The sequence below is a fragment of the Homalodisca vitripennis genome, chromosome X (assembly GCF_021130785.1).
Source record: "Homalodisca vitripennis isolate AUS2020 chromosome X, UT_GWSS_2.1, whole genome shotgun sequence".
Lineage (NCBI taxonomy): Eukaryota > Metazoa > Arthropoda > Insecta > Hemiptera > Cicadellidae > Homalodisca > Homalodisca vitripennis.
The window spans coordinates 9682938-9708130 of NC_060215.1; the positions used below are offsets into that span (position 1 = coordinate 9682938).

The 25193-nt window shown below is 33.6% G+C and overlaps 1 protein-coding gene across 1 annotated transcript; it reads left to right on the forward strand.

The window, feature by feature from the left end:
* The first annotated feature begins 478 nt into the window (after positions 1-478).
* On the forward strand, positions 479-12780 carry LOC124368663. Its single transcript, XM_046825921.1, has 7 exons — positions 479-720; positions 3968-4104; positions 4633-4725; positions 5381-5468; positions 7895-8022; positions 9864-10019; positions 12599-12780. The coding sequence occupies exons 2-7, from the start codon at positions 3971-3973 to the stop codon at positions 12630-12632; spliced, it is 633 nt and encodes a 210-aa protein (XP_046681877.1). The 5' UTR covers positions 479-720; positions 3968-3970; the 3' UTR covers positions 12633-12780.
* Positions 12781-25193: the final 12413 nt, after the last annotated feature.

Here is a 25193-nt window from a genome sequence, read left to right on the forward strand (position 1 = left end):
ACTTTTTTAAAGTTTGATGTCGCATATCTCAAAAACCGTTATTATTAGAGCTATGAAATTGTTATGGTATATTATACAGTGCATATATCTAGTTCCCTTGAGAGTTTCATGACAATCCCTTTGCTATAAAAAATTAAAAAATAAAAACCTTAATTAGTTTTATTTTTTAAAACATAATATTTTTTAATTCCGAAAAAAATAAAAGTTTATGAAAATATACAGTTAGATTTGCGGAATTAGACATTATTGTAACGACACTATTGCATTTAATTACTGGTTTATACCAATATTTAAAATACAAGAAATAGGTCTCTATGTAGTCTGGTTCCAGAGATATGTGACATAAAGTTAACATTACCGTTAAATGAAACTCGGGGTGCCTTGCCCTTTACAAAAAAGGGACAACAACAGCAAAAGTTTGTGTACTACGAGGCAGCATGGGTTTCCCCAAGCCTGTTAGCCTTTAGTGCTAACTTTCAGAAAAAAATACCAGCCATTCATCTTAGTATGTTTATTATTTACAAATTATACAGTTAGTTACTTTGAACATATTCTTAACATTTTAGCAAACTGATACCGTTTATTTAAAATAAAGTAAACAGCCTGGTTCTAGACTGGGTAAAATGCTAGAAACTTCAGAGTAACATTGATGAATAAGTCACAATTTGAAAATTGATAGTATTTTTCAAGTTCTAAATACATGAGCTTAAACCTGAAGAGGTAATTTACTAATTATAATTCCCCTTATTTCTTGTTTAGTAACATAGATTAAGGAATGTATGTTTCCCTTGATTCCTTAAAAAAATATTAGCATAGTTGACTATAGGCTACTTTGAATGTGTTGTAATAATATTTGAGACTACCAATAATCTACCTATTTCTTTCAGGTAGGCTCCAATTGAATGTAGAATTTGAAGTGTGGCTAAAGTGTTTAGAAGTTTATATGGTATCTATGAGTTAAAGGCCGACCCGACAAATCACGAATTTGACTTTATTAACGTATTCTGCTCATCCTCCTGAACAAAAATATATATGGTTTTAGGAGGTGCAAATGACAAATAACATGGTTTTAGGGGTTATATTCATAAATAGTTAAGTATTTAATATTCTGTTATATGTGCTGTGTCACGATATCTATGTACTTCAATGTTATCTGCGGCCGGGACTGATCTCCGAGGCTGTGGTTCAGTGCTTCACGAGATATTGTGTACTGTGCTTCGGATCAAGTTAGTCCTTGTCAATCATGGATCAACCATCCACAAGTTCAATGAATAGTAGTGAATTGTGTGTGTCTGCGTTTTTTTGTCGGGCATGTTAGAAGTTTACGTTTTGACCGAATCGACATTATTTCCTTTTTAATAGAACATTGAATTTTTAATAATGAGCGTATTTGTTTATCATGCGGTCATGTATTGTTTTTAAACCGGGAAACTTTGATGTATTGTTGCTTCAGTAAAAGTAGTAAAAATAAAAGTTTTAAATGTTGTAATTTTTTTAAATCGGCCCAGGCAGGTTGATTTTTTTAAAAGAACGCGATTAAACATAGAGACATATTTTGGTTTGGTGACCACGTTGTTGCATTTCAAGCCACGAGACAAAGCTATATTTCGTTGGAGTTTGGCGTATCTGCGCATTCAGTAGTGGAGTGGTATTCTTTCTGCCACGATGTGTATTTCCATCACATTTTAACAACGTCGAAGAAAATTGGTGGTCCTCTGACAGTCGTTGAAACTGATGAGGCCAAATTTGGAAGGAGAAAATATGATCACAGCATAATTCAGAGACAGTGGGTTTTTGGGGGATTCAAAAGGCAGAGCAGAGATTCCTTTCTTGTTCCTGTTGAACAACGTGACAGGGATACCCTGCTTGACGTTATTAAAGAATGGGTTCTGCCAGGTACGACAATTGTTAGCGACTGTTGGAAGGCCTACAACTGTCTCGGTGATGAGGGTTTCATGCACTTCTCCACCAATCATTGTATTAATTTTGTTGACCCTGATACTGGTGCACATACAAACACTATTGAAAGACACTGGCGAGAAGTCAGGGCGAACATCCATAGTTATGGTGTCCGGGGTAACCAGTTTGTCGGGTACCTGGCAGAATTCCTTTTCAAGGCCAAATACTCCATCCCACATACCAGGTTCCACCAATTTTTTATTGCTGCCGCTCAGCTCTACCCGCCAACACAATAATGGTTAGCGTTCTCTACTACTGTCCATTTATACATAAATATTATAGTTTTACATGATTTATTAAGTTTTTTTTATACTTTACATAAATTTCTTTGCGTTACATTTCAATTTATATTTCTGATCAGCCCCTCTAGAATTTGATATTTTACTGATAGGTACTATCTCGAGGGATTTGTTTTCTTTTGTTTCATGCACTATTTCTTTGTTCTATATATGTGCAAGGCATCACATGGTATTTTTATAACCGTGAGTCAACCTCATATTGGTTCCTGATATTGGTCAGCTGTTGTGCTGTTTCGGGGTACATACAAAATAACTGTAATACTGAAATGGGACATATCTCTTAATTCAAGTAAAAATTAAGTTGTAAAAGTGTGAGGTTTTACATAGTTTTTACGGAGCTCATAACAAGATGGTCAGTAGTACAGCTAATTATTATCAATTTATATAAATGCCTTCAACATTTGTGAGTCCAAAATAATTATAAAACTAAGGGAGGTTTAAAATTGTTTTGTAGGAAAGATAACATTAGATTATTCAAGAATACCACATTTAACTCCTGGAACTCTCTGGTCAAGTGAATCTCAGTGGCAGTATTTTCTTTGTAAAATATAATGTTAAACATTTAATGTTGGCAGGTTTCTAAGACTAATAACAACAATGAGACAGTCTCCGAAAATAGGCGCAGCCTAAGAATGGGGGTTATATTATAGTGTATTATTGTATCTCAAATGTGTAAAGAAAGTTTCATCAAAATTATCTCTTACGTGTATGTTCTTGAGGTGCAGCCATCCATAGATTTGGTTTTTCAGTATTTGACATGTAAAATCGATATATCTCCGAAAATAGGTGCGGTCTAAGAATGAGGGGTATAATGTAGTATAATAGGCCATGTATTGAATACATACAGAAAGTTTTATCAACACCGGCTCATACATTTTCGAGGTACGGCCATCTATACATTTGTGTTTTTAGCAAATAGCCTGTAAAATCGGTGTTGCTCCAAAAATAGGCCTGACCTAAGAATGAGGGTAGTAATATAATATAGTAGACTGTGTACTGAATGTGTATAGGAAGTTAGATCAAAATCGTCTTGTACATTTTTGAGGTACAGGACCATTTTTAGGGTTTCTCAGAACTTGTTAAATGAGTATAGTCCCAAAATAGCCACTACATGGCGATTATTACCATAAAAGTAGACATTGTTTGTTTAAAATCTGTATTTGTAATATTATCTTCACATTATTAAATTTATATATATATATATATATATATATATATATATATATATATATATAAAGTATATGGACTAGGTATCCTAGGATGCAGTTAGGAACTAGGTCCGGGTACTCGTTCTTTCTATGGATGGAGTCTGTGGCTACTGAGTCTATCTAATTTTACATTGATATATCAATAATAGTATGTAAATATCAATCTAATAAGTAATAATAGTATGTATATACTTTTTGCTCTCACCACCAAGAATCTACCTTCATGAATTGAGGATATTGAAAAAGAATCTTTATGCAATAAACTGAATTGAATATAAACTTATAAGTTATTCTAAACACTTCGACAGTACCCTATCAAACATTTTCATGATGGTATTGTGAATTCACTGGACTCAATGCTAACCACATCAGGTAACATGTTGAGTTTATTGAGTTTTCCAACTACCCTTTCTCAGTCGCATCAAGAGCGAATTTGGAGTAAACTAGCTTCAACAATAACCAAATAACAATTTAGCATAGTTTATGAAAATTGTGTTTCAGAAAATGAATTATCAGCATATGTTTCCGGGCAACTCTGGCAGCCCGGACACGACAACCATGTCAGATGATATTTCCTGGATACACGTTACTCCATCCATCATGCCTTGGAGTGTGGAGAACCGACCTCAACTTGTCAGGTATATTTTAACATATTCATTGTCAGTTAAATATTTGGAGATACAAATTCCTCCATCCATCAAAACTGTTAAGAACTTCCAGCTTGTCAGATATGTTTAGATATATTTCTTTTTGCTCCTAACTTGATGGAGTTCCTTCATCAACCATCCTTTGCACCATTGAGATCTGACCTTAACTCGTTAGGTACACTTAGATATATCAATGAGTTCGTAAATGCGGGTTCTTTTACCCATCATGTATTTGATAAAAGAATAAATTTTAGTTTGTGCGTCACTCTTGCACATATGTATTATTAGGTAAGGACCTGTAGATTCAGGTTCCTCTAACCATCATTCACTGAACTGAGATAAAGACAACTTCTGATGTACACATTGACATATGAGATTTTGGTTGAGGACTAGTATATGTAACATCCATCATACCTTTGACTACTATTTTTTAACTGTGCACACATTTAAGTGTTGCGAGGTTAATGTTGTAGCTCAGATACATTTAATGTATATTGCTTATGTTTTTATCATTTTCAGATTTGGTGAGACATCAGGAGAAGGAGATCCATGGAGTATTCCACGCCCAAAAATGAGATTTATTAAAAGAAAATCAGACCTGGATATTAATCTGTAAGTAATTTTATTATTGTCCAATCTATTGACCGCACTCACTCACCTAACCTCATGTCCACACCGAAACACTTGTTCGTTATAACCAAACAAGGATGTTAGGCATAATCTGTTGTCCATGCTTGGCGTGGCAGTCAGTCATCAGTTATCTTATATCATATATATATCCATAATTATTATCAAAGATTTTATTTCTTCTTTCTCTCACATGATATTCAAAGCTGTATACTGTAGGGTATGTTAAGGTCACAGAATAAATGCTTTCCTGAATCCTGTCTCTTAAAAATCAATTTAATTCTAGTTGCTTGTTTTGCTTAGCTAACATTTTATATAAATTTGGTTTTTATGTTGCTACATATGTACTTATTCCATATACCATGTGGTAATGAATAATGCATTATTTTTCTAGAGTATTAAATCACACAACTTGGAAATAGGCTCTGAAAATTCCAGATGAGATTTTCCCTCTCTAACTCATGTCGTTCTCAACAATTAATTCTCTCAGTCTCGTCTATGTCTGCACACTTGTTTCAATTATTTTCTATGGAAGTATCGCAAGGTATCATAATCAGGACAAAGAAATCATGCTATAAACTGAATTTAATTAACTTGGGCTTACATAGACAATTAAAATCTTATTTTATTATTTTTTCAGAAGGCCAGCTAAGATGCACATTACAGAAGAGAAAATGGCTGCACAGCTAAAAAATATGCATATAAGTAACAACTATATTGGTGAACAGGTAAAAGCGTTGATTTAATGTTGTGTATTTGATAAGATCTGTAATCATGGCACAACAGAATGGCTGTCCCAAAAGTGACCTCCGTTTAGCTCAAAAACACAAAAAAATAAATCAAATTAAATTTTATCATATACAAGTTCAATATATGACCTCTATCAATTTCCGCATAATTTTTACTCACCTTTTGGACAATGGTACACTGATCTGTATGTACTAGTCAATTTCTGCAAGACAATTTGGTTCCTAGCATACACAGAAAGTATGACAACCGACCTACCTATGAGTTCACACTCGATACAAAACTGTCTGCAATATCTTGTTGGAGAAGTTTGAAAATACTGCAACATATTGTGCATAATCATTCACACAATTTCTGCAAGACAATTTGGTTCCTAGCATACACAGAAAGTATGACAACCGACCTACCTATGAGTTCACACTCGATACAAAACTGTCTGCAATATCTTGTTGGAGAAGTTTGAAAATACTGCAACATATTGTGCATAATCATTCACACAATTTTAAAATGTTGCAGTATTTACATTTTTCCTACAGAGAGAGAAAAACTGTTTCTTTCCCGTTTGGTGTGATTTTTCTATAAAACAGTCACTTTAAAACTATAACTTATAAACAAAATGGCTAACATGCCCTATTCTGGACTGTATTGGTTTGCTACAACTCCGCGCACTTGATGGAACTAGAGGCAATTTTTTGGGTAGCCCTTGTTTGATTTAATGTTAGATTAAGAAACTAAAATTTAGTTGTTTTTATATGGACATAAGAAACTATTTCTAGGCACTTTTTCCTGAGAATGTTGTAGTGACCTAGGATCTACTTACAAGCTTTGAAGCACCAATTTTGAATAATAGATAATTTTGCTTGAAACCAAATGTTAAATAAGTTAAAAGGGCAGTTATATTAATTATCAAAGACATTTTAATTTATAAAATACTTTATTATATGATATACTCAATCTCAATTTGAAACACTGACCTACAGTTTGATGAAAATACAGTAACATTTGAGTAATTTTATCTTTTGATGGTGTTTCTTTAAGACGCAGTGGCAGCCCACATTGTTCTTGCCGTGACAGTGATTCGTTGGTGTGCACAGGATTATCTTTCGGTTTCTCCAGTTTGAGTAGAGAAGTGCACGCTCAAAATCCTTCACTATTTTAAGGACATGTTCATTGTTTTCTTCTGGAATATCCTGTATGTCAAGACAGTTTTTCCGAGAGTGTTACTCCATTTCTTTTACTTTACTTTTCACCTTGGTAACTTTCTGCTTCAAGCCAGCATTCTCTGATTGTAAATTATCGATTCTGACTGAATATTCCTAAATTTTCAGAGCATCTTGAAGTGCTGTAAATTTTTCCCAAAGTTTCTAATGCAGAGCTTCGTAAGATTTATTGAAGTCAAGCTTGGTAGTCTTGTGTTCTTCATAGAAGTTTGTGAGCACCTTCATCAAACCTTTTAAAGTTGATTTTCCTTCCTGTACGCTCGAGTCCAACCGCATACCTTTCCTACGTTTGGAACTACATGGGTCACACTGATCCCAGCCAGACACTGCGTACGTGTTTGCCTCATGTTAACACACTTGCCATGAAAACTTTACACACTTTCGGCACAAGATAGATTTAGTTGGTTTTTCTTTATGGAAACTGAACAAACTTTAAATTTAGTGTTAAGAGTTAAGTGGTGATGTAAATCTACTTATGCCTTGTACCAAGGTTTTGTTAGCAGCTTAATTCAATACCATATAACCCCTTTTAATATAATTTAACACAATAACAAATCAAAAACTGTTGTTGGTTAATACTAACTATAAGTTTTAAAATATATTTGTCATAAGTTTGATTTTTAAATCACAATTTAAATTTAATCTGTATTTTAACTGGTTTATAGAAATTTCAGGCTTTTGTCCAATTCATGTTATGTATATGAATGCATTATTTTTTTTGGAATTTTACGTTTAACATTTAAAAGCAAACGCCTTATTGGAAAGAAAGTTTAAATTTCAAAAATGAATTTACATGAGGTGCATTTCCATTTTTTTTATAAATATATGTAGGAAACTCAATTTTATTTTATATACAAGTTTGTTTGTATTTAAATAATAATAAAACATTATAAAATTAAATATTAATGTTTTTTTAATATGTAAATTTTTGCATTATCTGGAAAATTTAAACACACATGGAAAACCTAGAACAATGAGGGAATTCCATTATTGGTTTTCACTCTAGATGTGTAAGTGACTAGACAACAACTCACTTTTAAAATTATTGGGGGATTTAATTTAAGCAATTTCTATGTTGGCAGTGTTGCTCAACAATTACGCAATACTAGAGTGAGGTTTTATAATTATATTAAAATCTAGTATTTTAAAGTTTTTGTTATTTGAATAAATTTGTAATATTTGATTAGATGTTGAGCGATGGCCTGGACAAACCGACACAAGCCGATTGTATGTTACCCACACTAGTGCTTAGCAAGGAGGTACAGAGCCTTGCCACCTTCCAGGATCCTCTTCTACCTGATTCTATACTTAAAATGTAAGTACATTGAAGTGATAAGAATTTGTCATATTTTTTCAGTAAAGGATATGGTCTAAAACTGATACATAGAGACATGTGGCATTTTCCGGCAATACTACTAAATTATTTAGCTGTGTAGCAAGTACTGTTGACGTATAGGAATATTCTGCAGAGAAAAGTGGAGACCGCCATGTTTATCATTCTTAGGAAGTAGGATCCCCACTGCAGGCTATGCCCAGATTTTAGGGAAAGGATGGAAAATAAAGTGTGGCGTCAGACCATGTACCATGACAGAACACAAAACGCCTTCTTTTTACCTTTGCTGGTAGAAGTGTGGGGGCAAAATGAGCTAGAGAGAGGATGGAAGCCAGGAATAGTACAAGAAAGAACTGGTGAACATTAATACTCAGTCCTGGTGGGCAGAGTGATTAGTTGAGAGCAAGTGAGGGTGCAATCCTGGATAGTTCTTTAGTTTTAGTTCTTGATGCCCGCAGTCCAGGATTATCCTTTGTACTTTTCTCCTGATCAGTTAGCTGGCAGAGTGATTAGTTGAGAGCAAGTGAGGGTGCAATCCTGGATAGTTCTTTAGTTTTAGTTCTTGATGCCCGCAGTCCAGGATTATCCTTTGTACTTTTCTCCTGGTCAGTTCGCTAACCATACATTTTTATAAACATGTTTTGGTGGTTAGAAATGTGGGATATATGTAGAATTCTTTTTAAATAATACCTTATGATTTGGTGTTCTTTGTTTGTATAAATATGAAATAAATAGTTGTTTATTGCATTGCAATCTATCAGATGTGGTACTATTTTTATCTTATTAGATCTTAAAGTAATTTTATTTTAAATTGATTTTATATCTACAGGGTGTCCCAAAACTCTCAAACAAATCTTTAAGCGAAAATATCTTTAAAACTACACATGATAAAAATTAACATTTATTACATTTAGTTAGATAATTTAATTACAAATCCAATAATAGCAATTTTAAGAAAATCCATTGAGAAATAAGGGAGCTAATGCATTTTTTAAAAGCCGAGTACTAACCATATCAACTGTTGTTATATGACAGCACGTCTTGTGAGCCACAACAATCAGCTGATTAACGGCTCTAGTCACTGGTTATAACATTACATTGTGGTCTATCATTGAGAAATTGTATATTGAGAGTTGTGTTGAAGTGTCAGGAGTTCAGCTTGCCAACTTTACCTAGTTTGTATATTTTAGAAAACCTACTTTACCATTGATTTTAAGTGTACTTTGACACAAAGCAGTGTCACAGTGACACAGATACGAGAGAAGAGCTAGAGAGAGCTTTTCAATCTATAAGAATTGCAACATTAAAACATATCCTTTCGTATCTGTTCTACTAGCTTCAATTAACTTGTTGAGAGCATGTTCTTCACACAACTCTTTGAAAAGTACATTGCTCTTCATTATTTCCTTTGTTATGCTTTAATTGCTACATTATTAAAATATATCACATTATTTTCTATAAATAAACTAAGGAATTTCATAATAATTTGTTCCAATTATATTTTTACTGCAGACTTTTCAAATTAATTTTGTAGATAATAATATAAAGTTATATTGTGATAAATGTAATTATAATAATATTCTTCACTAATGCATATTCAGTTGCATATATAATTTTTGTGAACATTCCCCTTTTAACACATATTTTACAACAAAATAAAAAATAAATTCTCTTAGAAGCAAAGGAATGTATTTTTGTATTTTATGACATTTTACTTGGAATTTTGTACTGTGTGCTGTGGTATTTTTGGATAAATAAATAGCATACATTAATCCACAAAAAGTGTTTATAAGAAACTATGGTTATACAGTATAATTGTGTAGGCAGAAGCCAACACGAGCCTTAGTGTTGTGGAAGCCACCTAGAGGAAGTTTGACGTCTCAGATCTTATCGAACGTGCGTAATCAAGAGGATGAAGAGGTTGACAGTGTCAACAATAACCCCGGCACACCTCACTTAAATACAATGACTTTACCAAGGTAATTTGATATAATGCACTACCAAGCTCTTACTAAGTTGGCCTAAACCGCAAAACAGAATTTATTTGTCAAATGTGAAAAATAAAAATAGATATGGAAGAGATATAGTTAAAAAACTAAAAAAATTAAACAAACCACAAATAAAAAAAAATTTTTCACAAAAATAATTTCATTCTAGTCTTGCTGCTACCAGAAGAATTGTGTTTTGCCAAATTAATTTGTCTTTTATTGCATAATGTGAGTTAAACGAACAGACATCAAGCACCTATAATGCTGCCTGACTGTCTGAAAGTATTAAATATTCTGCTCTTTTTGGCCTCATTTGTGTGAGCCATCTGGTGCATGTTTCTGTCACCATGACCTCTGCTTGGAAGTCAGTGGTGTGTTTCCCCAGGGGCTCTGCTAATGTTGATACTGGCCCATACACACTTCAAACCTTGCCTAGAGTCAAGGTGTGATCCATCAGCGTCAAACTTCAGAACACCTATAATAGGATAGACCTCCTTTTTGCTCCATTCATCTCTATTTTCTATGGTAAAAAGATATGGTTTTTCAAAGGAGTATTTCTTATCCATACTGTCAGAAATTTAGATTATTTCTTCAGCCTCAGGGAATTCCTGTATTAGCATAGGCCTTTTCTATGACTTTAGTCAACCTCTCTGGCGATAATACCTCTCCATTGGTTAAATTATCATTAAGTGCATTCTTTAATCTGAGTAATCCATTCCATTTATTTGCCACATAGTAATTTGTATTTGTTGTTTTTTTTTTATCTGTAAGTATAATTTAATTCCAAAAGTCACTGAGAGTTTCAGTTTCAAGAACCTGCCAAGACTCAAACTTTTGTAACAAATCTTCGGAGAAAAATGTAATATGAAGTCCTGACTGAGTTGTTCCGCTAATGAAGGTTGATTCATTACCTTTATTTAGACAAACCAGCCCTAATACTGCAATTCAGGCTATCAATATGTGTCTCTAAGCAACTTCTCATGATTCTCCCCACTCAGCAGACTTGGCATTGAAGTAACCTGCAATTAGGACTCCTTATTTGTAGCAAATAAAAATACAAAATTTCATAAATTTCAACCAGGAATTTAACAATTAATTAACTGACATTCATTAATAATTAATTCGCTTTGTTTTCAAGTAAAGACTGTTTACTTACTATTAGGGCATGCATTTAAAATAGAAATTCGTTGTCTTATTAACATAAATCAAGTTTCAATATTTTAATAGCAATTTTAAAAAGCTGAGCTCTGTGATAAGAAAAGTTTGTTTTCATATTTTATTTTTGTATATAATGAAATTTGTCAACATTTAATTTAATAGAACAAAACTAGAGAATGTGTCCCTTTAACTTCTACTCAAAGATCTGGTTCCATTTAAAATACACTGTCTTGATTATGTTACAACTAGCATATTGTATTTAGCTGACCAAGAGAATAATGGTTACTCATAATTTGCAACAAAATGTATATAAAACGTTATGTTGTTATTGAGTACAGTGCAAGTCCAATTTTAGGTAATTTTTAAGATATATTTTTAATAGGTAGTTATATACGAGGGCTATGCAGAAAGTGGATTATGTTTTGATATAAACAAAAAACAAAATACAAAAAAATTGTATTGTATACAGTTGAAAGTGATATTAAAATACTATTTTTCAACATAGTCACCATACAAATTTAGGCATTTATTATAGCGGTGAAATAGTTTGGAATTTCCAGCTTTAAATATTCTGCTGCCTGAGACTTCAACCAGGTAGTCACACCCTCCCGCAGTTCCACGTCGTTATCGAAGCGCTGTGTCACAAGTAATCTTCATTACTGGAAACAGGTGGTAGTCGTTGGATGTAAGGTCTGGACTGTAAGGCGGATGTGAAAATATCTTCCACTTAAAAGCATCAAGGACTTCTTGAGTCCGATTTGCCATGTGTCCGTCGGGCGTTGTACAAAAACAAAATTTTTGAACTTAACTTTCCTCTAATTGTTTTGTATTACTCTTAACTTTTGTTCAGTTTATGGTTGTACCACGTTCTAAGAAATCAACATGAATAATTCCTTTCCTGTCCTAAAAAACAATTGCCATAATAATCCGTGCTGACAATGTTTGCATACATTTCCTTGGTTTTTTGGGGGAGTGTGTGTGCTTCGTTTGTCATCATGCACATTAGTTCGGCCATTTTTAAACCGAATGCACTATTGATGCACTCTACCTTTAGTAATCACATCGTTCCTACAAACTTCAGAGAGTTGGCGATAAATCTAAATTGGTTTATTGTGCTTAGCCAACCAAAACCGTATTACCGACCGCACTTCACAGCTCACTGGATTTTCAATTGCGTCACACATTTTAAACTGCTATTGTAAGACGAAAAAGAGCAACAGTAACCTCTCACTAGCACAGCTGGATGGCCATTGAACAGAGAAACACCCTAACATAAAAATGGCCACGATAGTCGTGCCTCTAGCGGCTATAGAGCGAAATATAATCTACTTTCTGGATAGCCCTTTGTATGTTGTAACTGTTGTGTCTAGAAAAACTTGTTATTTGTTATCAAAATGTTATTTTGATTTCAGGTCTCCAAGTTTGAACACAGACATGGAGTTGTAGTGGTGTCAACAGAAGTATTTGGTTTATGTTGAAATTCATAAGTATTTAATTTTCAAAAACTGTTGATTTATCCATTGCAATGTATTATTTTTCACTATTTTATTTGATATCATTCAGTGATCTTCAATAAATATAATTTCTTATCACAGCATATCATCTTCTTTAGAAATTATACTGAATATAAAAGATGAAACTATCAAAGATGATCGAGATTGCTGCACATTACTCTTTTTTTTACAAGCCATATGTTAGTTAGATATTACAAAAATGATAAAATTTTGAATATAATAACAAATCAATATTGTTGTGTTGCAAATTTTATATTGGCTTCTTTGGAAAGCATCAGGCATTGTAGTAACTAAATACAATTTTAAAATATTAGTTTAAAAATATAAAACTAGCAATATAGTAAATGTTTTATTGAGGGTGATATTGTTTTATGTACCACAGTGACATTTCATAACCTGAAATAACAACACAAATACAATTGTATGTAATATTGATTTCAAGTTTCAAATAAAACAATAATAAAAAATGTAATTTACTCAATCCAAATAAAAATGTGTACATTTAAAGGGTTATTGTTGATTATTAAAGTAACAACAGTGTTTTGTATTATTCATACAAGTAATATTCACATAAATATTAATGGTAACAAAAAGTTAAATTGTCTAATGATACTACAGGAAAAATGTGTGCAACATTTATGCACAATTCTATTTTTAAAGTTTCTTTCACTTTGTACTTAAATGCACAACCTTTTTATTAATAAGAATGATTTACGATTATTATTATAATAACAAATAGACCTTTTTTCTTTAATTTACCTGTTGAATTGTTTTTATCATAATCATGATAATCAATGCACTACTAAGGGGATATAACATCCAGAGATTAGACCTCCCACCTACCAGAATCACCGAGATCTCTATATCCTCAATAGACATAGTATGCTCAGATCTGGATCAAGACATAATAAGTGTAGAAGTGACTAACACTAGGCTATCAGACCACACTGGACAATACTGTACACTTGACTTACCAAAAGAGACCATAGGAAACATATATAATTCACAAAGAAGGCTTACACATAATAATCTTTTTAACTTAAAGAACTGACTGGCTATGGAAACTTGGGACTCTGTTATTAATTCAAATGAGGTAGACAAAGCATATTTCCACTTTGGCACATCTCTCCAGTTTACACTTGACTGGACATGCTCCAAAGTAAGATCTTGTGCTAAGCAAAAGAAGGGAAAAATGATTACTTATACTAGAGAAATGTCTATCCTTAAAGAAAAATTCCTGAAAACACAAGATAAGTTTTTCTTAACTGGAAATGCAGGTGACAAACAGGCTGCCAGTGAATGTAAGAAAACATATGACCAAACAGAATAGAATATATCTTTATTGAACATATTCTTAGAGAATAGAACAAAGGTCAGTGTTTATGTCACAATCAGTGTATGAGTCAGTGTATGTAAATTACAAAGCGCTTGTCCTCCACTGAAGGAACTCCTGGACACTGTAGTATGGATGCTCCAGCAACCAGCTTCTTAAGGAGGTCTTGAAGTTCTTCTCTGGAAGCTTTCTTAGGTAGTCAGGTAGATTGTTAAAGAACATGGCTCCTTTATACGATGGTGTTTTCTCGAACAGAGTCAGATGATGAGGGTCAAGGAGGAAGTTGTTTCTGTGTCTGGTGTTGTAGGGGTGGATGTTGCCAGTTCTTGCGTGCCCTGTTTTTGTGGCAAATAAGATCGTCTCTAGGATATAGAGTCCTATGATCGTCAGTATTCCTAGATGTCTGAAAGCTGCTCGGCATGAGTCCATTGGTCCTAATCCACTTAGAGTCCTGACAGCCCTTTTTTGTATAACGAGCACCCTTTTAAGATTTCCAATTGTCGTACCTCCCCAGGCTATCAGTCCATATCTAAGATAACATTCAAATAGGGAAAGGTATGCTGTCAAAGCTACTTGAGGGCTACTGATTTGTTTTATTCTTCTCACTGCATACAGGCTACTATTAAGTTTGTGGCAGAGTTGATTGATGTGAGGTTCCCATGAGAGGTTTTGATCAACAGTTAGACCAAGGTACTTTCCTGATTTAATTGTAGTTATTTCTGGGAACCCGTCATATTGGTTTGGGTTAGGTGTAAAGACTAGCTGTTGGGTCTTTGAGTCATTTAAGACTAAATCATTGAGGTGGCAGTACTGCTTAGCCACATTATATGCAACAAAAGAGTCTATATCTAGCTGAGCTTTGTTCTTATTTGCTAAAATCAGAGCTGTGTCGTCAGCATACATTACAATTTCACAGTGGTTTTGGAGATAATTTGGGAAGTCATTTGTTAGGAGAATGTACAAGACGGGTCCAAGCACGGAGCCTTGAGGTACTCCTCTGCTTACTGGTAGTGGCTTAGATTTTACTTTCGTTACAGTGTTTTTCTCCAAGTAAGTAAGTTCTACTACTTGTTCCCTGTTGCTCAAGTAGCTCTTAAACCAGTCAAGTTCCTTGTCAATGACTCCAAGAGAGTGTAACTTTTTCAGTATGAGTTCATGATCAAGGCAGTCAAACGCTTTACTGAAATCCAAAAATATGCTTGTTGCAATTTGTCCTTTTTCCAGGTTGTCGATGATTTCTTCAATTAGTTGAGCTATTGCTGTTGAAGTTGATCTGTCTTTTATAAAACCGTGTTGTCTAGGGGTGAGAAGATCGTGCTGCTTGAGGTGGCCCAGTAGTCTATTTAGTATTACTCGCTCCAGTATTTTAGAAAAAGTAGAGATTAGGGAAATTGGCCTGTAGCTGGTGGCTTCATTTGTTGCTCCACATTTGAATTTCGGATAGATTTTTGCGAGTTTTAGTTAATTTGGAAATATTCCTTGTGAAAGTGATTTATTAATTATGTGAGTCAGTGGGGTGATTATTTCGTGTTTGCACTGTTTGATCAATTTTAATGAGATCTCATCCTCCCCTGCTGATGTTTTTGCTTTTAAAGAGTCAATGATTTTTCCAATTTCTTGTTTGTTGGTTTCAGAGAAGGCTAGGTTTGGTGTTTGGTTGTTATTGTTTGGTGCTATTACAGGTGTCGATGTTCCATTTCTGAGGAGTGTTCGGTCAGCGACTGTAGCAAAGAAGTAATTTAAATGATTGGCAATAGTTATTGGAGAGTCAATGATTTCTTCCTCTATTTTTAGGCATTCTAGTGGATTTTTCGAAGATTTTTCTTTTCTTTCATTATTTATTACATTCCACACAGCTTTTGATTTGTTGTCCGACTGTTCTATGAATGAAGAGTTGCACTGTTTACGAAGAGTTTTGAGTTTTATATCATAACATTTTTTCCTTCGGGCTGTTTCTTTTTTGTCACCAGGGTGGCCAGTAATGATTTGTTTATTCAGTGCTTCTAAGTATGATAATTTTAGGGCCTGACTTTCATTGTCCCATATATTTTTGTAAGGGTTTCTTTCCTTCTTTACTATCTTAAGTGGACATGCTATGTTAAATGCGGTTTGAAAAATTCCACTAAATGCTTTATAAGCAGTTTCCACACTCTCGGTGAGAGTGACTTTAGCCCAGTCTTGGGATTCCAGATTGTGCTTCAATTCTTGCACTGTTCTTGCGTTAAACTGTCTTCTTTTTGTTTGGGTCAGTGGCTGTTTCGTAGAATCTGTGAGAATCGTACATAGTTGGGCCGTGTGATCTGAGAGGCCTGTCTGTGTTATTTTGGTAGCTATATCCGTTTCTTTTATGTTCGTGCATATAAAATCTATAGAGGTCTGGCTATGATTTGTTATTCTTGTTGCGGGTAGATGAAGTCTGCTCAAGCCATGGCTAAGGAGCATTTCATCCAGGTTTCTTCTGTCATTGCTTTCAATAAGATTGTCTACATTCACGTCCCCCATCACCAGTACCATGTCATTAATGGCTACAATTTTGTCAAGCTCAGCTGATAAACTGTCTATTGCATTTTGTAAGTTGCTGCAGGGTGGTTTGTAGACGCTTAGCAGTTGTAAAAATCCTTGTCTCAGCTCAATTTTCAGGAGCATCGTTTCACAAATGAGTTCCGATGTATTGCTTGATATTGATACTACTGTAATCTTGTTTTTTAGTCTTAAGCTAGCAAAAACAGCCACTCCACCTTTCCAGTGTTGCTGTCTGGTAAAACCACCTAGTAGACTGTAGCCAGGGATTCTTGTGTTTTCCAACTTTTGACTACTTAAGCCGTGTTCTGTAAGAATTATTAAGTTTGGATTAGAGCTAAACACTTCAACAGTCCAGACAGGAGGCCAACACTGCATACATAGAACAATCAGATAATAAATCCAAAGCTATCTGGAACACCATATACAATGAGAGGCAAAGTGAAATAGGATCTGAAACTACTAAAATAGAAATACATCATGACAGAGAACTGTTGACAGATACTGGAAGACTAGCTAATTGTTTTAACGAGTATATTGCAAACATAGCTGAAGAAACACTTAAAATAAATAACAAACAATGATTCAGTCCAAACTACTCAACATGTCCAAGCAGTTCTAAGAAAAACTTTAGCAACTTGGAACCAACTACAGCTGATGAAATGTACAAAATTGTAAGGTCTCTAAGGAGCTCATCTTCTTCTGGAGTAGGTGGAATGTCATCAAAGATCCTCAAATGTTATGCTCATGAACTCATAATAACACTCCTAGTAAAAATTACAAATTTGTCCATTCAGAGGGGCATTTTCCCAACCAAATTAAAAATAGCCAAAATCTTTCCAAAATTTAAACAAGGTGACCCTAAAACATTGTCAATTACAGACCAATCTCTCTTCTCCCATCAGTCTCAAAACTTCTTGAAAAAGTCATTCTTATTAGACTCTTAAAGTATCTAAGACAGAACCAAATACTAATTGACAAGCAGCATGGATTCATCTCTGGAAAATCTACCACAACTGCAGTTATCGACCTAGCTGAATATATAATTGACAATATGGAGATCAGCAACACATCACCAGCTTATACCTTGATCTCAGGAAAGCCTTTGATTGCCTTGGACATAAACTCATATTGACTAAACTTCAAAACGTTGGTATCCGACAAACAGCACTCAGGCTTGGTCCCATAGCGAGGAATCCCACAACGAAGAATCCCACAGCAAGGCACCTCGTTGTGGGAATATTTGCCATTTAATTCTTCATTGTGGGATTCCTTGCTGTGACACAGAGCAGTAAAATCGTGGAACAGTCCCATAACATTGAATATTGAATTGCATCACAGCCAGGAATCTTTTAACAAGGAATCTCATAGTGAGGCGTTGGAGGGGAAGGCCTGAGTCGTGTAGGGAACTTTAGTGTTGAAGAGAGAAATTCTCTCTGTCGCACCGGGATTAAATGGCATTACAAGTGCACACATATTTCAAAGGTTTTGGTGAGGTTAGCTTAATCATTATTTTGCATAAAGTCATGTCGACGAGTGTTTTAGATGTTTTCTGATGTGTTTAGAATTTTATTGTCGATTGTGATAAATTTATACAATGAAAGAAACGTTTATTATGTATGTTCTAATCTCTTTTAAGGTTGTGATCGGTCTGAAGTTAGCACTATGAAGCTGTTTTATTTGATCCTTTTTTTTGGTGCTCTATACAGTCCCACTGTTCTCATAAAAGTAGTTTGATTTAAAAAAGTCATGCAGTTTCGTAAGCCACTCAATTATTATCTCAGGTCTTAGCCGACTGATATCGTTAAAATATAGTAAGCTATAGTTGGACAAAATGTAACACATTACATTCACTATCATGAAAAGTTTACTTTTGTGCACTTTAATTTTAACAAGAATAAATAAAACTTAACATTTTTGAAAAAGTATGTAACTGTATTAATTGTTTTATAAAATGGGAAACAACCTCAAAACTCAAAACATTCATACAGAATCCACTATATTTGAAAGTATTTAAGTCCAAGTTATGTGTATATTTAGAGCCACTAGAATAAAGTAGTTTATGTTTATTTTAATCCACAGAAAATCTAATATCAATACGTGATCCACTATATCTTCATAACCTTATTATTCTCTGTGGACTATAAAACCGACTAACATAAAGTATTTTAAGTATACTTTAATGATATACTTCACAAAATTTGGTATCGAGTCCTTTACTTCGGTAATTATCAACAAAGTACGAGATTATCTACTGAAATCTACATATAGCAATATATTAATATATGACCCGCTATATCTCATAGCCTGAACATTTTTGTCCACAAGACACTAAAATATAGGGTTTTATGTCTCCTTTAATAATATACTTGACAAATGTCAGTAGCAGGTACTTTACTTTGAGAAAAATAATCTAAATTATGTAGAGAATTGTACATAGTAATATATTAATATGTGAACCGTTATATATCTGTAACCCAAATGACCAGGAGTGTATACAACACCTAACGTATTTTAATTATACTTCAGTTAATTGACAAACTTTATCATCAAGTACATATAATGTTTGAAGTCTACATTTGTAACATAATTCCTAAATTTGGAACTTAGCACTTAACTCGTGATATGTTGGAATAATAGAGATCATAAGGAATTAGTAAGATTCATACACATAATTTCACATGAAGAAAAGGAAGGGTGGTTTATGACACTCCGGAACCCAGACAGAAAGAGAACAGTCAATTTCTATTGTCGTCACAGCAAGTCAAGGGTCGCATACCTGCTCCACCCGACTAGTACGTGATGCACCTTTCGCTGATTGGCAGTATTGTTTGTTTATCACTCCTAGCAACTAACAGTGATCACAGAAGCAGCTCGTAAAAGAAAATATGTGAACCGTATTATATAAAAAAAAGTTCAGTATATTAAGTACCATAAGCAACTGCACTTGCACGATTTAAGATGGGCCTTCAGCCACACTCTGCAATTAATTCAAATTGTATAGTATTATTAAATTTCAATATCGTGATTTACAAACTACTATATATATACAGGGTGTACATAAAGTCCTGCACGGGTATAATATTTTCTGAACGATAACAGATAAAGAAACAAGATTTGGTACATCAATACTACACCTAAAAATCTACTTTTTGAAGGAACTATCAGTTTTCTGTAATATCATGGGGACGTCCCGCAAGGAGTCAGAAGGAAATCTTAAATAGGAGCATAGGTCAATATGGACATCATTTTAAAGGGCTTATCTAGCAGAGTTTAATGCCGCAAACCGCACTCAAAAAGATTGATCCAGTACAAAATGGCGGCTGTTCAAAGATTTTACTTGGTTACATTTTATTAGTAGCCATAACCCCAGTAAAGCAAAACTGCAACCAAACGAATACTGCAGCTAACTACTACATTATGCTTGTCAGTTGTACAGAAGTGAATTATGACATTAGTTATCCTCAAGAGTTACAAATTTGGTCCTAATATATTGATAACGGGGAAAACCTGATAACAGTAACAATTAGAAATCTCAGCGAACTATGACGATCGGAAACACTTCCTGTTTTCATAAAGTGTTGAACAGTTCTCCCTACAGTTGTTCTAGAAATTGGCTGCCTCTCGTGAAAGTAGTCATTAAATAAATGGCATGCTTCCTCGTGTGATCGTCTGTTATTTCCCCAACCATCATAAGAAGTGTTATACGTTCACGTTCGTCAAGCGACATAGTGTAGTTGAAGAACTACAAGCAATACGACAAACTCTTTTGTACTAAAGCGCACTGATAAAATGGATGGACAGCACTACTAAAACAAGAAAACTAGAATAGCCTACTATGAATAGACTGGCTAATAGGAAAGTCCTAACTGCGACCCAAAGATAAGAGATTTCTAATCGTTACTGTTATCAGGTTTTCCCCGTTATCAATATATTAGGACCAAATCTGTAACCCTTGAGGATAACTAATGTCATAATTCACTTCTGTACAACTGACAAGCATAATGTAGTAGTTAGCTGCAGTATTCGTTTGGTTGCAGTTTTGCTTTACTGGGGTTATGGCTACTAATAAAATGTAACCAAGTAAAATCTTTGAACAGCCGCCATTTTGTACTGGATCAATCTTTTTGAGTGCGGTTTGCGGCATTAAACTCTGCTAGATAAGCCCTTTAAAATGATGTCCATATTGACCTATGCTCCTATTTAAGATTTCCTTCTGACTCCTTGCGGGACGTCCCCATGATATTACAGAAAACTGATAGTTCCTTCAAAAAGTAGATTTTTAGGTGTAGTATTGATGTACCAAATCTTGTTTCTTTATCTGTTATCGTTCAGAAAATATTATACCCGTGCAGGACTTTATGTACACCCTGTATATATTAGGGTGGTCCACAATTATATACGAAAAATAAAAAGTTTTAAATATGTATCTCCACATTGCTGCCTTTGTTCCACCATGCATACTGAATCAGCATAAAAACATTTGGCCCAATCGGAGAATGTTTAGAGGACCCTATGATTTGAACGTTCTAGGTTTTAATTTACATTTGTATAAATGAACTGTTTAAAGGTTACATTTAAGCAATTTAGCTAACAATTACAACAAACTTGCTTTTAATAGGTTTAATTAGTTGCACCAATTTCACCTACTTTATGTATATTCATCACCTTTAACTTTTTAAGATCCATTATTCTTACACTTCGATGGTAAATTACTCACAGACATTGCGGGGGGCACTGAAAAAGTTGACATAGTGGCGATTCTTGTTACTGGATACGGGGTCGAAAATCTGATAGGAGTCCCAAAGATTGATCATGGGACTGGCGTATGTGCCATTCTTGAAGACAGTTTAAACTCTAGCCTTGTGTGGATTCCATGTAGACACCATGTACTTGAAATTGCGCTCTCCTCCATTTTTAGTATAGCTTTCGGAGTTATTGAGGGCCCTGATGTTGCCATATTTAAACGTTTCAAGACATACTGGCCTCAGATCGACAAGGAGCAATCTTCCTCCATTAGTAATAATTTATTTACAGCCAATTATCAAACAAAAAATCTCTATAAAATATTTTAGACTATTATGGCACTATGATTAGAGGATCCAAATCATTCAAAGCAGCCTCGAGATGACAACTTAGAGCTTCTACAGTTGTGTAATGTTTTTCTTAGTGATACAAGCTTAGAATTGAAGGTACAGTTTCGAGCCCCAGGTGGTTTGCACAATGCACGTTGGATGGCTAATGCTATTTATTGGCTCAAAATATATTTATTTAAGGACCAGATTACCCTTACATCTAAAGAAAAGAAGGGAATAACTGAGGATTGTATTAGAACTTTTTTATTCCCGCATCAGTATCAAATCTAAAATTGTGATGGTTAACAACCTACAGCGCCCACCAAAGCCTAAGGCCCTAAAAAACTAGATAGTAAATCATTTAACTTGAGAGTCCTCTCGAAACGTACATTACACAGCGGACAACGGAACTGTTCGACATCCTACTTAAAAATGGTAAAGAAAAAGCATTTTGTTTCCTTTGCAAGGACCTTGTGTTGTGGCCTACTGATCCGAACTTTATTGATTTTAAAGAGCAACATTACAGAACATTACAGAACATTAAAGTAGTGAACAACTGCCGAAAGAGGTATTGCTCTGATCCAAAAATGTAATACTTCTATAGTGAAAAATGAATAACTGTTTCAATACCTTCTTCAGTTAGTCCAGCTACACAGAAACCAGTTTCCAAAGGCGAGAAAGGCAACGCTGAAAGCTTATAATGTTAATGAGCTGTGTAAAACCCAAAACTTAACATGTATGGAGATATATTTATTATTTTAATAAATAAAGTTGATTTTGTATAAATTATTACAACAAATTCAATTTTCTTCTTTAAAGTGTTAAATCATAGGGACCCCTAAATATTGCCCTATTTGCCTAAAGTTTGTTTCTGTATTATATAATACCAAATTGAACAAGGGCATGAATGTGGAGAATACGTTTTCTAACATTTTATTTTTTGGACCACCCTAATATATACGTGTGTAATTAGATTGACCAATAGATTGGCCCAATCTGTAATTACTCTGCAAATAACTTGCACTAATACATCTGCAAATAGCTTCATGCAATAAAAATGAAGAAAATATTACTTAATGTGAAATTAATAGAGAAATTCCTTCCACGAAAGAAACTGATATTCATTATTGGTGAGGATAAAAATCGAGGTTAGCAAAAATAATAAATAGCTTAAAGTACATTTTCTACAATTCATAATAGCATGTCCTCGATATGAGGTAACAAACATTTAGTAAATGTTTAACATATATTATAAACGTTATAACTCTTTGTAATCAAACAATAAAACAGGAATGAGTGGACCGAAAATAAATAAATCATATTTTGGACTTTGATTTTAACAATATTGTATTATGTAAAATAAATCCAATAGTACCATTGAGCTTTGGTTTTGAATTCCCTTCCGTAAGCCATTTGAACGTGAGTAATCAATGTAGAGGATTTATTGATGGAACCCATTAAAAAGTAGAAAAATATTATTTAGTATTTTGTACTTAATTATCAAGTTGTTGTAAGGAGTCTGTAAATCAGAGTTTCCCAAAAGGTGGGCCTCGGGCTCCTAGGGTGCTGCGGTTGATCTACAGTGATATCATATCGTCTGAAAAACTTGTACATATATATTTATTAATACCTTCATGCTAGACTAGATTTATAATGTCATATCGAATTATTGAATTATTATTAATATACCTATAGCTCCATAAATTATTTAACATTAACTTTTTATTAAAACAAATAAGCATAAACAAAAGTGATTGCTTAAAACGAATATTACAAACTGTGGTGAATTTGAGTTGATATTGTCTGACTAGCTAAACTGTAGTCTTTTAGAAGAAATCATTTTATTATTAAAAGAATACTCAAAATGTTAAAAGCTTTGTACTTTACTCACTTCCCTCTATACATTTACTTGTAACAATCAATATAATGATAGTGTTCTTCTTAAAAAAATTAATGGTGAATTAATGTACATAGTTTTACATTATTTATTAAAAACAAGGCTTTTACTTGATATTTTTATGATGACTAATTTACAATAGGCGTACAGGAAAATATTTTTTCCAATTTGAACTAATTATTATGTGAATTATAAAGTCACAATATTTTATTGTTAATCTTCATTGACACTATTGAGATTTGCTGAGGGGGTGGGCTTTTTGCTTTAGAGTTAGTGAAATTGACAAACAACATGTAGGTTGTGATTCCTGACTTAGGCGTGCCACAACGCTTTAGTAAGATTTGTTTATTTTAACCTAGTTTGTAATTATGTATTAGGTTAGTTCTTTACCTGAAGAAGAGATCAGATTGCAGATCTCGAAACGTAGTGTTACTGTTTTCTTGTTTCACTAAACGATGCTAAATGCTAATAATATTAAAAATATTAAGTTGGATAGCCACCTAATAGCATTATTGTTATACTTATTTTCTACTTCTTCATATGATATTTTAACACTTTTTTATCATGAGCCTGCAGCAAACAATTCAATACAAGTTTCTAAACAGAACTACAACAAAGTTTTAAATGTACAAGCAGCATATTAAAATTTGGTTTAAGAAAACATTTTGCAATAATAATGTTTTAGACTACATCCAAAGAATTTTCTCCCATGTTTACTTTGCATTAAAAATTTCATTCATCAATGTGTACCTGCTCTGGACTAGTTTAACTACCAATAACGTGATTAGCGTACTGTTCTGACCTATAATGATAATGATTAATCTATCTGTTTAATGTTTAATATAAATTATGAAATTTAAAATATATCTTTTTTTACCAAAAGCAATATGATAATATTTTGATTGTATTGCACTTTTGTAAAATATATTATTATTTGCTTCATTAACATAAATGTTTATTAAAAAGTCCTTAGAGTTATAATTGAAATTAAAAATGTGAGTTGATCATTAGCTCCCTTTATTTTTAAGATACATCAGGAATGTCTTTGACATTTTGTGTGAATTCTATTGTCATTAAATAAAATTCAGAATTAAAAACAACAAGAATATTAACTTAAATAAAACCAGAATTCCGTAGTTTTTGAGGATAAAGTCTGGTATGTGTGTCAGCGAAAGAAACATGACAGCAGGGAGGCCGGATTGCGTGTGTGTGCATGTCGGGGCGCGAGGGCCACCAAATCCTTGGGGCTCCGGGAAAACTATAATTTTTAAGATAAGATTTACTTATATCTTATGTATAATTTATTGTTTATCTTGTTACTTTTTGAATACGTTTTACAAAACTCCACTGATTAGAGTGACGATGAATGCTTAACACATTTCTTCAGACTGCTAACACAAGTGTGCTATCAAAAAACGGCCATTTCATGAATTAATTGAATACCTTGTTGACCCTTAATCCCAACTGTTTCAAGTACTGTACATTATAGTTTCGCATTTAAATTACTTCTGAATTGTACTTATTTGAAATCCAAAGTATATTTTCACTGTGCTTAAGAACCAGTCTAAAAAGATCATAGCCGTTGATCATGCGTGGTATCATCACATAAAAATATAAACTCGAGAAAAATAACAATAGGTTGACATCACCAAGTGTCTGGAATTGGAG

Coding starts and splice junctions, on each gene's coding strand:
- LOC124368663 (XM_046825921.1), top strand. CDS start 3,971: ATGAATTATCAGCATATGTTTCCGGGCAACTCTGGCAGCCCGGACACG. Junction 4,105..4,632: donor AACCGACCTCAACTTGTCAG/GTATATTTTAAC, acceptor TATCATTTTCAG/ATTTGGTGAGACATCAGGAG. Junction 10,020..12,598: donor AATACAATGACTTTACCAAG/GTAATTTGATAT, acceptor TTTTGATTTCAG/GTCTCCAAGTTTGAACACAG.